Source organism: Heptranchias perlo, chromosome 19 (assembly GCF_035084215.1).
Source record: "Heptranchias perlo isolate sHepPer1 chromosome 19, sHepPer1.hap1, whole genome shotgun sequence".
Taxonomy (NCBI): Eukaryota; Metazoa; Chordata; class Chondrichthyes; order Hexanchiformes; family Hexanchidae; genus Heptranchias; species Heptranchias perlo.
In genome coordinates, this window is record NC_090343.1 from 10,258,848 (window position 1) to 10,276,088 (window position 17,241).

At 38.9% G+C, this 17,241-nt stretch overlaps 1 protein-coding gene across 5 annotated transcripts in view; it reads left to right on the top strand.

Moving 5' to 3' along the window:
- Positions 1-16,865, top strand: part of cyld2 (cylindromatosis (turban tumor syndrome) 2) — a 29,487-nt gene extending 12,622 nt beyond the window's left edge. For all 5 annotated transcript variants that reach the window (XM_068000298.1, XM_068000297.1, XM_068000296.1 and 2 more), the window contains exons 6-15: positions 907-1,084; positions 1,997-2,138; positions 3,545-3,652; positions 4,833-4,912; positions 6,649-6,715; positions 8,712-8,841; positions 9,991-10,099; positions 10,666-10,784; positions 11,349-11,553; positions 13,162-16,865. In XM_068000298.1, the coding sequence (XP_067856399.1) occupies positions 907-1,084; positions 1,997-2,138; positions 3,545-3,652; positions 4,833-4,912; positions 6,649-6,715; positions 8,712-8,841; positions 9,991-10,099; positions 10,666-10,784; positions 11,349-11,553; positions 13,162-13,337 (1,314 nt within the window). In that variant the 3' untranslated portion in view covers positions 13,338-16,865. The remainder of the gene's footprint in view (positions 1-906; positions 1,085-1,996; positions 2,139-3,544; positions 3,653-4,832; positions 4,913-6,648; positions 6,716-8,711; positions 8,842-9,990; positions 10,100-10,665; positions 10,785-11,348; positions 11,554-13,161) is intronic.
- Positions 16,866-17,241: the final 376 nt, after the last annotated feature.

Here is a 17,241-nt window from a genome sequence, read left to right on the forward strand (position 1 = left end):
CTGGTGTATTACGCAGATTGTCCTCTCATTTAAACATCATACCATGCTGTTGCTCAAATGATGGGCTCTTGTGCAATTTTCTGAAAGAAAATTCAACTAACTTTAAAAAAAACTGTTGTGTCCTTTAAGTTACTTTTTGTTCATTAGCCACTGAAATTGGGACTGATGCTGCAGCAGGAAATGAACTAATCTGAATTAGTTTGTGGGGGTAGACGGTATGAGAGTGCCTGGTCTCTCCTCATTACCTTTACAAGTGGTATGGCTGATTTTGGGAACTTGCCATATGAGGAAATCGCAAAAGCAGACCCTTGATCTCTCACTCTGTGGTAGAGAGCTTTGCAGCTCCAAGATGCTGCACCATATTAGGCACTTTTTTTTGTTTTTGGATGTAGAAATTAAGGTCACATTTAAACACCAAGCTATTGAGACCAACATTGTAATCCAGTTTCCAAGATTTATTCTTTCTGGTCAAAATGTAATCACCATGATATTAAATTGCTTTACATTTCCCTCCCCTTCCTGAGTGTTACATTCTTGTGAAAAGGGTGAGAGTTGTGGAGGGCTCTTGATAATTACACATTTGGAAGTTGCTTTAAATTCTAGGTGCCATGCAATTGTGAAGTAAATGTTTGACTTCCCCTACCACTGCACTCCTGATTGCTATGGAGAGGCACTGAGTGGAAGCAATTTTTGCCCCCAGGGCTTAATCTGAGGGAGCCATCCTGATGTACCTCCTAGTGATTAGTGGTTGTTACAAGACATAAATATATTTGCTGAATGGAGATAAAATAAAAAGGAGCATGGCACTTTGGGAGGGGGGAAGGAAAGGGCAAGAGTGGGAACTAAAGTACAGTTTTGCATAGTTGGGAAATAATATTCATGACTTTTTAAATCATTTATTTATAGGACTATGAACTAAAAGATGGTAGTGACGGAACTTTTGGGAAAAATCGTTATTTTAAGTGTGAACGGAACAAAGCAATTTTTAGACTGTTAAGTGACTGTAAACCAGATGCCCGTTTTTTTCCAAACGTACCGAAGGAAGTACAGAAGGAAATACCTAACAGTCCAATTCGTACACCAGGTGAAATTGTCCTTTTTGTTTTCTGCCAAAATCTTTTTGGGGATTTAGGAGGGGGAATTATGGCCTGTAGAAAATATTGGTGTGAAAACTGCTAGACCTGTGGAGTAAATTGAAATGCTGTAATACTTAGTTTTTGGCAGAATAAAGCGACTGTTAATAAATTTGCTGAGCTGCTTCAGTATCAAAAACATGTTGGTGCAATGCAGCAGCAGCAGAAAAGCCTGTGTAAAGTGCTTGAGGACCTGTAAGTTTTCATTCAGCCTATGAACCAGAAACAAAAACACAAAATGCTGGAAACACTGAGCAGATCAGGCAGCATTTGTGGCAAGAGTAGGCAAGTTGATGTTTGGGGTGTGTGGCCCCTTTTGTCAAGCTTTTGAACCAGTATTGCTGCAGTGTCATTTCTACCCTTGACTAAAATTGTACACCATTTACCTGGTTAGAGAAGATAATAGTTGCCTGGTTTCATATCTGTAAACATTTAGAAGGGAATGGGATTATAAACCACTTTACTGTTTGAGAATGGGATTATAAACCACTTGACCGATCGATAAAGTAGGAGAAAAATTCTGTTGTGTAGACTGGGCTAATTAACTCTCAAAAGCATGAGCTAAGCATGAGATTACAGTGAATGATGTAGTTGATTTTTTTTTACACATGAGTTGGAGAGCAAAAAATGGGGATTTTTCCTATTCCATTATAGCTAAGTCATTATAATAATTGGGACTTGGGTCTGGATTAGACTTTTAATGTTTTAGTTGAACATTTTATGTTGTGCAATTAAGTTGGGGATTGCAATTTTAATTTTTTTCAATGTTGTGTAGGGCTGGGGTTTTCAACCATGGGGTTGCTGACAAATCTATTAGATGTGTCAGTATTGAAAATATTAATTTGGCCTGTTTCATTTACAAGTGAAGACAGTTCAAGATGATCTGACCATCAAAGAGGATGTCCCACCAGTTCGAGAAGATGAAGCACTCCAGCTGATGAAGGGAAGAATGAAAGGGATTCAGGGACATTACAATTCTTGTTACCTGGATTCTACAATTTTCAGGTTTGACTGATTTTTCTAGTTTAAAACAGTTACTATAAGATTCTACCCTCCTTGTGATGGGGCTGATTGCGTGCTGGGCAGTGCTAGTTCCCTTTTTAAAATTAAATTAAATTATTGGCACAACTTAGTTTTAACGATTCACCACTCTTTGGGCAAGGCAAGAATGAAAACATTGTTCGTGTATGATACCTTTTTTTTATTTCCATCGTCAGGCCTTATTACTAAGCCTTTTTTTTCACCATTTACTTGAAGGAATAATCTTGTCAATGTGTGGGATAATGTGCCAGAGCGGGATGTTTTTCATCATTTTAAATTATTTTACAAGTTTATGCAAAACAAGAACGAGACAAATGTACTGGTGATGTTTGTGCCCATCCCTCCTCCAGCAATCCAGACAAAACATGATAGCAGTGCGAAAATGTGCCTGAAGGGTATTCTCATTACAATGCAAATACTTGTGTGATAACCCTTCTCCACTGCATTGCCCAATAGAATACACCTTGCCTGGTGTATACATGATTTCTCATAGAACAGGCATTAGAATGGATGCTACAAAAAGCAAAATACTGCAGATGCTGGACATCTGAAATTAAGAGAAAATGCTAAACAGATGCTGATTAGGAATATAAGTCCTGGCTCTTGGTTTCTGCTTTAGACCAGGTCTGGTCTTAATATTACACTGTTTTGCTTCTGGGTGTTGCATTCAGCTTAGGCTGATGGAATGAAAGTCTTGTGTCTCTCATGGGTCAGTCCAACTCAGTTCAGAGCTACCAAATGGCACATAATTTGGTACCAATTATCACTAAATTAGCAGCTTCACGCTGCAAAGCCATAAGGCTGTCTGTTTTGGGAAGTAGGAATGGCACTCAGCAATAATGGATGCTTTTCCAAGGTTGTGGGTAATGTACATTATTGAATAATATGTAGGTCCTTAAATGGGTGCTGCCTCAGCATTGTGGGTTGACACCTGCAGTCTTTGTACTGTTTGAGTTCCCAATCTCCGCTCGTGATCAGGAAGAGCCAAAGAGTCCAAACGGGGTGAAAAAATTGGGAATAATTCCCGGGCCATGTTTGTGCAACTCCTAGTAGCTGTTTCAAATTTCATACTTGGGAGTAGATTGCTCTGTTAGCTGCCCTTGGTTGTGTCAAATGGGGAGAAAATAGATTGAATCTATTGACGCTAAGTCAGGGAAAAGTAGAGGGAGCTCTTTCCCCTCAACTTGGCCTGTGCTATTGCTGATCTAGAGGTGCTTAATGCTAATGCCAATAGTGGAAAATGTTCCATTCCCAGCATTGATGACCTTTTATAACTGTGTATAATTAAGAGCATACTCCATTGAATCCGATCTGATTATTGTTTTACTTCCGATTGAATTTCGTTACTGTTTTTTTAAATGTTTTTCCAGCTTATTCACATTCACATCAGTATTGGATAGTATACTTCACATGCCTGCAGGACAGGAGGAGAAAATTCAACGTATACTGAGGGAAGACATAGTCAACCCGTTACGAAAGTGAGTGAGGATCATCCTTGCAATCCTGTCCCTAACAATTTAAAGATTTCTAACAATTTTTTTCTTTTTACTGAATAAAATTTTGGTAAGAATTATCACGAAGAATACACCTTGCTGCCACCCCTGATGGCTCAGGTGAGAAGCTGATCCATACAGAGCAGCAATGTTCCAGATTCTATTTTCTGTCTCTGCTGAGTTAGCTGATCTCAGCCAGTGCAATGGTCGAAGCGCTATATTTGGCCTTACACCCCTAGGTCAAATAGGAGAAAGTCAGCCAGGGATATTGCTCCTACTCGCTGCATAGCGCCCCCCCTTCTGGAAGTGCATTTGTGCAGAAGTCTGAGGACAGGATTTTTACAAATTTCACACGTCTACCATAGATATTCTTTTGTGTTCAGCGTCACCAGTCACTCCCATAAGTGGACTTTGCATTCATTAAAATCTGGAGAGCACCAATACTGTGAAAAAGCAGTTAAATAACATACTGGACCAGGGATTGTAACAATAGACCCCTTTGTTGCTTATACTGGGCACAATGACCTCACTTGTGCCACCTTATACGTTCTCCTATCTTCGAAGGCAGACTGAACAGCACTCTAGTAAAACAAGGTTGATTGGAAACCAACAAGCTGGTTTATTTTCACATGACGTATATGAGTGTACAAAGTACAATTTTTCAGTGAGACTCCACCAATTCCCTTCTGGTGCTCTTACCATAAAACAACAAAATTCCCAACCACCCTTTGTCTAGTGTCTACAGGCTTTTAAAGTTAAGTCAGAAAATTATGGTGAAACTCTGGGAATTAACCCTTTGTAAACGGAACCTGACCCTATAGTAATATAAATTAAACCAAAAATCCCTTCTAGCCCAAATAGGTAAATCCTAAAATGTTATTTTTCATTGTAATGCTAAACAGATGAGTAACCTGATATTCTTTACACTTATCAGTGAAGTGTGTGACCACTTCGATAAGGTACTGGAGGTCTGTCTGAATTCATGGAACTGTAACCCAACAAGAGATGTTGCCTTGGTGAGAAAAGGTGGGGGGGAGGTGGAAATTATTAGCGTAGAGGTGTTCTGAAATATTGTATTTTGTAATTTTTTTCTGTAACATAGGATCTGGATTTTTAAATAAGTATTCGGGACGCCAAGGTTAACCAACAAATCCTTTGATCCTAGGATTGGGGTTGTGAATGCAGATAAGGTGACAAAACTGAGAAAACTATTAGGATGTGACACGTTTGTTTCGGCAGAGAAGGGTAACTATTTTATTTTTTGGATAAATAATATTGTATAGAAGCTAATTGAATTAATCCAGAATGTATGAATTCATTATATATATATATATATATATATATATATTATAGAAAGCAATAATATAATGTTGTAGTGATTTGAGAGATCACTGGTTTGTTGCATGAATTTGTATGCCAAAAAGCTATCTTCCACACTAAGTGTTATATGCGTGTTACTGTTCCCTATTGGATATCTTTTATATCGTTTGTACATAAAATAACTCCTACCTCACTGCCCCTCAATTTTTTCAGCCCATGTCCCATCAAAAATTCTGAGTCTTTTGTATCCCATTAGACATAATCGCTATCTCTTCACTCAAATTTTGATGTGAATTATATGTGTATGTTGATAAGCTGCTCAAATTTTGCTCTTTTGTTGGGGGAAAGTTATGACATTAACTTAAACTCTTTCATCTTGATGAGAATTGACTAAGTATTTAATTTGGATAGTTAATTTATTTGTAATTAAGCAGTTCTGCAGAGGACTGAGTAAAATGTGTGACATCATGGTTATGACATAGAATGCAAGGTGATGGAACATTGAACAATTTTTTTTTGTTAATACTATTCAGTTGTATTCACACTTGTAGTGGAATTGTTTCTTAATCGGCATAATATTTTGGTATCCTATTAGGCTATTGCATCTCTTGTCCTCCCTCCTTGGAAGCAGAGGAAAGAGCTATTTGTGCAATCTAGATCTCGCCAAGTTCACTGTGAATGTTGATATGTGTCTGCTGTGAGCAGTGGAGTTTTGCTTAGTTGGGGGGGGAACAGAGGGGGACAACATTAGTGTGTGGTGACTCCTTTTTTCTCCCACTTGACCAACTATCTGCACAGTGCTCTATGTCTTAACCCAAACACTGGAATAATAAAACAACAGCTGTGCCAGGCACGGTTGATCATATGGGTTCAGACTTGAAGTTGTGACCCTGTGGTTTTGTGGCATAGACTAAGTCCGCTCTTTGGGCACCTGGCTGTTGACTTGGCACTGCCTCTCTAAATCTTACTCAGCTACTTTTTGTTTTTTTATTGTTCTGGATGTACTGTATATACTGAACAACTATAAAATGTATCTTTTTGTGGGTTTTCTTTCAATGGTCTAGCTTATCCATTGCACTTATGTGCTTCCCTGTTCAAATTTTTTTTACCCTGTACCCTAGCATAAGTTCCACCAAAATTATGATCTTCAGAATTTGTTAGATCCTCTTTAAGATCTTTCTTTATTTTCTCTTGCTCACTCACTCATACACTCATATGTGATGCACACGCTTTCTATCCAGGTCATGTCTAATACAAATTTCTGCGTTATGCTTTAAAAATAAAAGCAGTTATTTGTAATATACAGAAAATGAGCAGAAAGATTCAAACTATCTGCAAGCTCTTGACAAACAAAGATAGGGTTCTGGCCTTCAGCCTAAATAGCAGTTAACCTTTGAATGATCGCGCCTGGTATTTAACATCAATTAGACTTTGTAGCCTTAAAAGGGCGCGTCTACATTTTAGCAGTGTAATAATGCATTGTGTTTTACATGCTATAATGCTCCTGTCCTTATAAATCAGAGTATCAGCTGACTTATCATGAGCATGCTGTGGGAGATCCACTAAAATATATCTCATTCAACCATTGTAACCAAGTAAAACTAAAGTGATTAATACTGTTTATACAAATATGAACACACTGTTTGATTTTCAAATTTTAGATCCAGAAGAATTTATCAATGTCCTACTGCATCAAGTCCTGGCAGTTGATCCATTGCTAAAGATCAGGTAGTTTTTACAATGTATTTTTTTTTGATTTTTCTCTCCTTTGTTCCTGAAGATACTGAATTTTGCTAGGACACAATTTCACAGGTGATGACTGTCCTTTGGTACCTCATGCTTGTGCTCAGTTCTGTGTGTCTAGTCAAGGCATGTTGTCAGACTATAGAACCATGGTGGTCATCATAGTTTAGCCCAATCCTAGCTCACTTGATGTCCATTGGCAAATTATTTTTTTCTTCATTCCCTCCCTAGCCCAGGATTCTAAGGCCAATTGTAAAGCCCAACTGTTGCCCAACTGACCTAAGTTCAGATCACTCCGCACAGGCTTTGAATTGAATCTGGGACCTGTAGGTCTATGTGGCTGTTTGAGTGATACATTCACCCATTGAAGAGGCTCAGATGACAGTTTTAAAATTAAGGAAACCTCTGGACTTCAGACAACAAACAGATTACTAGCTCCTGGTAAATGTTCACTTTTGTCAGTTCCTCTACACAGAAGAAATCGGTTTGACAGTGGATGTTTTAATCTATTCTGAACAATCATTAGTTGCTGTGAAGAGATTAGTTTCTCTGTTGTCACTAGATGTCACACTGTTTGTTTGGTACTGGCTTAAGTGTAAGTCTTAAGAGTTCAGTGCATGGATTTTCTGTTTTATCTTGACAGTGGCCGTTATCACGCACAAAACCCTTCCGTCTGATCTTTGGTGGAAAACCTATTTAGGAAAGCAATAAAAAAATCTCTCCCACGTTGACATTTACTGTTTCCTTTTATTTAGGAGGTTAGTGTCATATCTGGTGACTGTAAGCTACTAACAATGTCTCCTAAGCAATATATGGCTGCTCGCACTGAGTGGAAAACATATACTTTGAAATCCAATTTTGTATAGGTGAAATGATTAAAATGAATGCTAGGAGCTTACACCTATTAGAGTAATTTTGAGCCTGGAGTTTCCCTTAAGTGTTTATGTTATAGTAATGGTTGGATTGAACATTTTTGTCAGTTTTTATATTGGCTGCTACTTGGTTAGGTACACTTTGGGGAGCAAGTGCAATGCACAGAATAAAAATGTGCAAATATGGCTGCCGGAACTTGTCTGTTGCCCCCTTTATAGACGGGGAGAAGTAGTTTAATTTTCTGTGTTCTGTATCAGCTCGTATGTCCTGGTGGCCTTGAATAATTGATATCCATGGTTACGTCTGACTCTCCTTCAGGCTTCATAATGCTTAGCCGTAGATGCAACCCTGTTTTCCAAGTTCATAACCCTCGAAACTGATTAATATTTTGCAACTTTATAGTTTTATTTCTGGACAGTTGAAATTTATGGGGCTATGGAAGTAATCCTGTGATAGTGGGTAAATTGTTCAATGAAATAATGACAGTAAAAAGATCCCAGTTACTCAGCGGTAGGGGAAACTGGCCATTACTAATATGGTTTTGGAACCAAATGCAATCTCTAGCCCTATTTTTTTTCAATTTTTTTAAAAGAAGAAATTCATTCCTTAATATCAAGAGATATCCAGAAGATCAGATGTTGGTTTTGCTGTTCCCATGAGTTATACTGAAAGTTTGTCTTGAGTTGTCATTTTGGCTAGAGCTTTCTTGCAGTGACCATGCAAATTTGCAAAATAAAGTATTTTCTTCTTTAGTCTGTATAAGCTGAGCAGCAATCCTAGAGCAGGCAGGTGACCATTTCTGAGGATTCTCCTTCCTCTTGCTACTTTCTCAGTGACATGGACCAGGATTGGCAACTAGTCCTGTGGTGCATCATGTGCATACTCGCCTTCCATGATACAACATGTTGGAGATTGATGCACTGTGCCACCTTGAAATATGGCTTTTAATTCAGTTTTTAGGGATTCCATCCCACCTGCAAATCTTAACCCTGTTAATTTTAACCGTACTGTGTTTCTGGTTACCTTATGTTGGCTGTATAAGGTTGAATATTTATTGGTATAAGCCCATGAGATTTGTGTAATATTATTATTCATGTGCACAATTCAGGTCAGACCAGAAAATTCAGGAGAGCTACTGTTATCAGATAATCCTGGAGAAAGATGAGAAAATGAAAGTACCAACAGTACAGTTGCTCCTGGAGAGATCCTTTCTCTCTTGTGACTTGAAATTTGAGGAGGTTGGTTAGTCTGTCTTCAAAAATTCATATTCTTGTTAAGAGGCATTTTTGTTTAATTTTTTGATCTAAGTGTTAAGGATATTCTTCTATGTTACTGTGCCTAGAAACAGAATAGCGAGCTGTATTGGAAATAAAATCTTATCAATCTAATTACACTTTATTATTGCTTAGTGACTTGCCTTCTATATGATACAATTAAATTGTCTTTCAGAACTCAAACATCCCCTCGAAGAAACCAAATAGTCTACTTCTGGTTTTTTTGCACTAAAAAGTTTGAATTATCCAATAATTTTAAGTAAGCAGTGTAAGTAACACTGCAAAGTGAGCATTTAGTGCTAAGAAATGGAATTATCAGATAATTTGAATTAAGATGAGTAGATTTATCACAATACAATTGGTGCTTTATCATAAACAAATGTATTAGTAAATCACATGTATAATTGTGTTCCTGACTTGTAAAGTTTTTTTGGTTTGTGAAGGAAGTTCTATTATGTGCTATCATATGTACGGTATGTTATGAATTTCACTTGTGTTTATTGATTTTTAAAAAATTTTGTGTTTTAATCCGTTACCTTTGTTTTACCACAGGGTTTGAATCATGCCCAGATTGATAGGATGAGAGTCTCTTCTCAGTTTACTGGGTTCAATTTAGGGCAATCTCATGCATCCTCCCCCACATAGCACAAAACTGCCAGTACTTTGCCAGTAAATTGAGAGTTGTGGACGCTCTGGCGGGTGTGGAAAATGTAACTGTTGCACAGGTCTGGTGTCTTGAGGCAGAGGTTGAGGCATATTGGGGCAGTGTAGAGAGGTCTTTACTCAGCATCTAATCTGTGTGATCTGTGATTCTACTTACTAGAATCGTGATTTTGATTGTACCCATATTTAGAGTGTGCGCTGTGGGGTGGTAGGATATGGGTTAATAGTCGCATTTCATCACGCACATACAAGTTCCTGATCCTGGCTCTGCTGTTGGGAAGGGCACAGAGTAGAGGGCAATGCTCTTGTATCTTCCTGCAGTTGGAGCAAAGCAATGGCATTGGCAGAGACACAAGGCGTTTTTGTCCCGTAAAATGGTGCATGGCATGAACAGTTTTTAAGATGGAGCTTTTTTTACCCCCTGAAACCATTTTTGACGTTGTCTTTCAGATCCCATCGTGCCTATTGGTTCAGATGCCAAGGTTTGGAAAAGAGTTTAAAATGTTCACAAAAATCATGCCCTCACTGGAACTAGATATCACAGATTTACTTAATAACAGTAAGTATCAGCTCCATGCTGGAAATTCTGCCACTCATATCACACGGCAACAGTTTCCTATTGCATGATGATGTGTAAATGTACAAGTGGATTAACTAGCAGCAAATGCCTATGTAAACTTGTCATACTGTAATTACACCCACTGACCAGTATTAATGCTGCAGTGCCTCCACTTGAGGAAGAGCATAATTACAGCATTGCAAATTTAAATGGGCAATTTCTATTATAAATGATTGCTGTAAAACAGATTTTGCATGGCTGTCACAAACAGCATAGGGATTGAAATAGCTTTGTGGTCACACGTTTTATACCATGAACACCATCAATAAGGTAATCTTGTAACTACTTATCCCCAGTTGTCATGCACATCCATCTTTCAGCCAATATCCCAGACTTCTCCACCATCATTGCTGGGTATGTCCTGTTCCACTGGCAGGACAGACATGCCAGAGCTAGAAGCACAGTGATGTACAGTTGGGTGGGAGTGACACCAAACTTGTCAAAAATTGTGATGGCTAATTATATGCTTTAATTTGTATTAAAAATGGCCATTTGCTTATTTGCAGCTCTGAGACAATGCTTCATTTGTGGAGAAGTGGCAGAGTATGAATGTGCTCAGTGTCTTCTGGACCCAACTCTTAATCCAGGTGCAATAAAACAATACTGCCACATTTGCAATAATCAGGTAAGAATATTATTTTTCTACATTAAAAGTGAATAACTTGTGTGCCAGGTCTGTTAGACCACTGTCTTTTCCATTCTGGGACCTCGGTTTGAATCCAATCCATAATGAGGGGTGAATATCTCCTCTCTGCAGGCTGAGAAATTTGCTTCTTCAGCCTAGTTCGCAGTGGGTGCTGCTGTCCATTATTTGACACTAAAGTTACTCACGTGGGCTTCAGGAATGGTCAGAGTGGTCAATGGAAAGTAGAAGACAGGAGTCGGTGCTCATTGTACAGAGTGGAGTGAGCTTTACTTTGCATCTGACTTGTGCTGTACCTGACTAAAGAGCGTTTGATAACAATGGTTGCAAGAAATGGCAAACTCTTATTTCCCCATAATTGATATGCCTTAACTCAATGAACACAACGTAATCACATTTTAAAAAAGGTTTCACACCTCATTTAGTAATCATAGGGTTGACTTATACATTTTACATTGTTCACTAATAAAAGCTGCACATTCGTGCTGTGTAAGCTCACTCTTACCATCACTGTTATAATATCTTTTCTCTTGGAATTTCCCACAGGTTCATTCCCATAAGGAGAGGAAGGGCCACCAATTCAGAACCTTTCCATATCCAAGAGACGTTTCTGCCAGACCTCCTTTTCCACGGCACAGGATGGAACTATTTGCAGTGCTTTGTATTGAAACCAGCCATTATGTTTCATTCGTGAAATATGGGCCCGGCAAAGACTCATGGCTTTTCTTTGACAGCATGGCTGACCGAATTGGTAATTTCTATTGATTGCACACACAAAGCAAATTGAATAGGGATTTTACAAAAGACTCCCCTTCTCTCCTCTTGCATCCATATCTGACTAATTTAGTCATTATCTGCCTATAATGCAAATAAATATGTTCTTTTGGGGGAGGGCACAAGTTAGCTGATAGTACTGAAGCAGCTCTAGTCCTCGGTAGCATTATCCACATGACCCTGTAAATGTGGGAGCTCTTTGTACATTGCATAGTTTCTAATTTGGATTTTAGAATAATACCAAAGTATAGATGATTCTGTGGGCTGTGGAAATTAAGTTAGTGTTTGCAACATCTCTTCCCAGCATATCTTTTTCCTAAATCCATCTTTAGTAGCTGCTGATTCAGTAAATTTGGTGAAGTGGACTATACATTTGATGGCATGTCAAATTCTACTCTAGTAATTAAAACGCATGCTATGGTTGTGACTGGCTTCTCTGAAAAGGATGAAAATGAAGGTGACTTTGAAAAGTGGAGAGTGGAAACAAAGGTTACCTGGTTTTATCGGATGATTGGTTCATGTGGAGCCTAAGGCAGACCTACACATGTGCTGTGCTAGGATCTCAATCCAGCCCATTGGACCAGCTCTTGTGGACAGTCTAATCTTTTTCTATCTGTAGCCCTTGTTCAGTTTCTCCTTCCTTTTTCTGACATCTGTTAAATATCTCAACTGCTGTCTGACATCAGTCCTGAATCAGTTGTCCTTGTCTGCATAACTTGAAGCCACCCTGTTTGACTCTCAACAGTATCTAACTGCCTGTACTATAAAGTGTTACAAGCACACTGTTGGGTTCTGTAACTGCCTCAGAGTCAGAAGGTGATGGGTGCAAGCTAAACCCCAGGACTTGAGCATATAATCTGGACTGACATTTCATTGCAGTGCTGGGGGGAGGTATTGCCTTATTGAAGGTGTACTCTTTTAGATGAGACATTAAACCGAGGTTCCCCAACTGCCTGTTCAAGTCAACATTAAAGATCCCACGGCACTGTTCACAGAGGAGCAAGGAGTTCTCCCGGTGTCCTGACCAACATTTATCCATCAACTAATACCATCAAAACAAATTAACTGGTCATTTATCTTATGGTTGTTTATGGGACCTTTCTGTGTGCAAAGTGACTGCTGCATTTCCCTAACATTTCAAAAAGCAATTTGTTAGCTCTAAAGCACTGAAGGACATCAAAGACCCTTAATAAATGCATGTTTTTTTCGTTGTAAGTAAAGCCTAGGATGGAGAAGAAAGGCCATTTGACCCACTAAAGCTCATCTGTTTGCAATTTTTCTGCACTATGGCAGATTCTTTCATAGACGTTACTCTTTGAGCAAAGAAGTTCTTAATAGTTGTTTTGAACTTGCCTGTCGCAAGTTTAAATATATGTCCCCCGGTCCGCTTTCTTGGCTTACTCTGAAGTAATATCTGAGTTTGTTTTTTTTATATATATATGTACTTTAATGAAGTGAGCACAAAAATTATATAAATTTAAAAACTACTGCTTTCCACGGTGCAAGCATCTACTTCATTTCCTAGTGCACGGACTGATGCAAGGTTTTTCCACTGACCAACCTTTTCCTTCTCTCTCTACTTTAGGTGATGAGAATATTCCAGAGATAACAGATTGTCCACAAATAGGCGATTACCTGATGATGTCAGAGGACAAGCTGGCTTATACGGACCTGAAACAGCTTGATGGATTTGCCAAAAGACTTTTCTGTGATGCCTATATGTGCATGTATCAGAGCCCGAGGATGTGCTTGTATAAATGACACATCACAGAGCTAAAAAGGCTTACAGTGAAACTGCACTTTCCAATAAGTGAATGGAAATAATCATGTCTCCAGTGTTCTACATTCTTTTTTGGAGCGGATCATTCAACAGAAAAAATGTTAGTCTAGGAGCATTTGACAAACAATCAAATAGTCTGCCGCACATTGTGAAATAACGTTGTTTACAAGGCCATCTGTTTGAACTTTTGAATATTTTAAGTGAATGTTGGGATGCAATTAATTTTCACTCAGTGTTTGACACGGTAATGCAAAAATGTACAAGGGATTTATTAAGTCAAAATAAAACCAAAATGATGCGGCCAGATTTTGAGGAGATATGTACGAACGTATGAATTAAGGCAGGAGTAGTCCATTCAGCCCCTAGAGCCTGCTGTGCCATTTGATAAGATCATGGCTGATCTGATTGTGACCTCAACCCTACTTTCCCGTACACCTATTATAACCTTTGACACCCTTGTTAATCAAAAATTTATCTAACTCAGCCTTAAAAAGATTCAGTAACCCTGCCTCCACCGCTCTCTGGGGAAGAGAGTTCCAAAAACTCTCAACTCCGAGAGAAAAATATTTATTAACGACTTAGATGAAGGCATAGAAAGTCTCATATCTAAGTTTGCTGATGACACAAAGATTGGTGGCATTGTAAGCAGTGTAGATGGAAACATTAAATTACAAAGGGATATTGATAGATTAGGTGAATGAGCAAAACTGTGGCAGATGGAATTCAATGTAGACAAATGTGAGGTCATCCACTTTGGATCAAAAAAGGATAGAACAGGGTACTTTCTAAATGGTAAAAAGTTAAAAACAGTGGATGTCCAAAGGGACTTAGGGGTTCAAGTACATAGATCATTGAAGTGTCATGAACAGGTGCAGAAAATAATCAATAAGGCTAATGGAATGCTGGCCTTTATATCTAGAGGACTGGAGTACAAGGGGGCAGAAGTTATGCTGCAGCTATACAAAACCCTGGTTAGACCGCACCCGGAGTACTGTGAGCAGTTCTGGGCACTGCACCTTCGGAAGGACATATTGGCCTTGGAGGGAGCGCAGCGTAGGTTTACTAGAATGATACCCGGACTTCAAGGGTTAAGTTACGAGGAGAGATTACACAAATTGGGGTTGTATTCTCTAGAGTTTAGAAGGTTAAGGGGTGATCTGATCGAAGTTTATAAGATATTAAGGGGAACGGATAGGGAGGATAGAGAGAAACTATTTCCGCTGGTTGGGAATTCTAGGAGTAGGGGGCACAGTCTAAAAATTAGAGCCAGACCTTTCAGGAATGAGATTAGAAAACATTTCTACACACAAAGGGTGGTAGAAGTTTGGAACTCTCTTCCGCAAATGGCAATTGATACTAGCTCAATTGCTAAATTTAAATGTGAGATAGATAGCTTTTTGGCAACCAAAGCTATTAAGGGATATGGGCCAAAGGCAGGTATATGGAGTTAGATCACAGATCAGCCATGATCTTATTAAATGGCGGAGCAGGCACGAGGGGCTGAATGGCCTACTCCTGTTCCTATGTTTCCTTAAAAAAAGTTCACCTCATCTCAGTCTTAAATTGGAGACCCCTTATTTTTAAATTGTGTCCCCTAGTTCTAGTCTCTCCCACAAGGGAGAACTTCCTCTCAGCATCTACCCCTTCAAGTCCCTTCAGGATCTTGTATGTTTCAGTAAGATCACCTCTCATGTGAACTCCAATGTATACAGGCCCAACTTGTCCAACCTTAAAGATAATCCCCTTGTCCTAGGAATCAGTCGAGTGGACCTTCTCTGAACCGCCTCTAAAGCAATTATGTCCTTTCTTAAATAAGGAGACCAAAACTGCACACGGTATTCTAGATGTGGTCTCACCAATGCCCTATACAACTGTATCAAAACATCTCTACTTTTATATTTCATTCCCCTTGTAATAAATAACATTCCATTTGCCTTCCTAATCACTTGCTGTAGCTGCATAATAACTTTTTGTGATTCATGTACTAGGACATCCAGATCCCTCTGTACCTCAGCATTCTACAATCTCTCTCCATTTAAATAATATACTGCTTTTCTATTCCTCCTGCCAAGGATGACATAGTGTAACTCTGCTATTGATTGTAGCAGGCAAAACAAGTTGCTGACCATATGATACTAACAGAATAACTGCTGGACTTGTACAGCAGCTTGTATGTCAAGAAATCAGAGAATTTACTTGCATAAATTATATAATAGGTGTGACTACTGTAGGAATAGGTTCCATTAGGATATCAGTTGGACTGTACATATAATTGCACTCGCACATATATGCTTGCTATGCACACTATGAGCAGACTGACAGGCATATATTTCATCAGGATAAATTGACTTCTATAGAAAATAATAGAACTAGGTACAAATTTATATTTTAATGAAATATTACTTTTATTTTCTTTAGAAACAGACATGCTGATCTTCCTAATAAAATTGTAAAGAGGATATGATGGCTCATTCTACAGATCCACAATACCTCATTTTCAGTCCATTAACTTAAATGGTTGGAATATTGGGCACTACAGGCCCACGATTTCCTGAGAGCCAACTGTGCCTGGAACACTTGACCACGGAATCAACCCTATGGTGTCTGGTGGTCAGGGATCTCCTTAACTATGGGCGGGAGAAGGAAATGCTGTCTGAGATGGACTGATAGAAATCTGAATTTAGTGATAGTGATCGAGCCACTGAGTTACGGTGATTGTCAAATTCTGCTTTTCTTTTACACTTAGATTCCAGAATTTTTATCAGTAGTTTGGGGATCATATCTGCAATTCCATCTGTCCCTCTGTGAAAACTAATGGCCTTGCCTATAATAGAGAATGATTGTTGTTCCCTTCATTCGGGATCACTGGTTTATGATGACTAAGTAAGTCAAATTTCTTTTGTATTGGGATATGGAGATTTCTGCCAGCGTTTTGGGGATGGCATGTAATGATTTCATCCGCTTTTTGTGGAAATCGAAAAGCAGCGTGGTTGCTTTGTCGTGTACCTTGGTGGTCTCACAAGTGCCAAGAAGTGGTGGAATACTAGTTTTCCATTCACAAGTCTCCATGAGGAGTGAGGGATGAGCTGGAGGATAGGACAACCTGTTTCCAGAGTGCAGAGCTGCAGATATCTAGGAAGAAGGTACTTTCCTGTCCTTTTGGTCAAGGAACTGTGCATCACGGTTCAATCTAAAAAGAGGCAGAGGGAGACGAAGGACTGGCAGAAATAACGGTTGGGTGGAGGCATACAGTATCCAGCTTGGGCCGTGTTAGATTTCACACCACGTGAGGATTTTTTTTTAATGAAAACGTTTTTTGAACACACTGATGTTGTTCCAGACACTGATTATTTGTTTTTCCATTTTATGTTCAGAGCAAGTTTAATTCAGCATATTTTACACTTGCTGAGAACAGGCATTGGCCGCTGTGCAGAATTGTTCAGCAGCTTTGCGTCACCAGATTGTAATGTTACATTTTTAATTAATGCATTAAAAAAATGATGTGCTCATGTCTGCTATTCCCATCAATCTATTTCTATAAAAGGTAGATTACAAAGAAATATTATCGGTGGGGGGTGGTAAATGATGATTTACTTGAGGTAGGGAGTTACACAATCAACAACAACTTGCATTTATATGGTGCCTTTAATGTAAAACTTCACGAGCGTAATCAGAAAATTTGACACCGAGCCACAAAAGGAAATAATAGGACAGGTTGGTCAAAGACGTAGGGTTTCAAGTAATTTCTTAAAGGCGGAGAGGTTTAGGGAGGGAATTCCAGAGCTTAGGGCTTAGGCAGCTGAAGGCGTAGCCCCCAGTGGTGGATTAAAATCAGGGATGTACGAAAGGTTAGAATTGGAGGAGCATAGAGATCTCAGAGGGTTG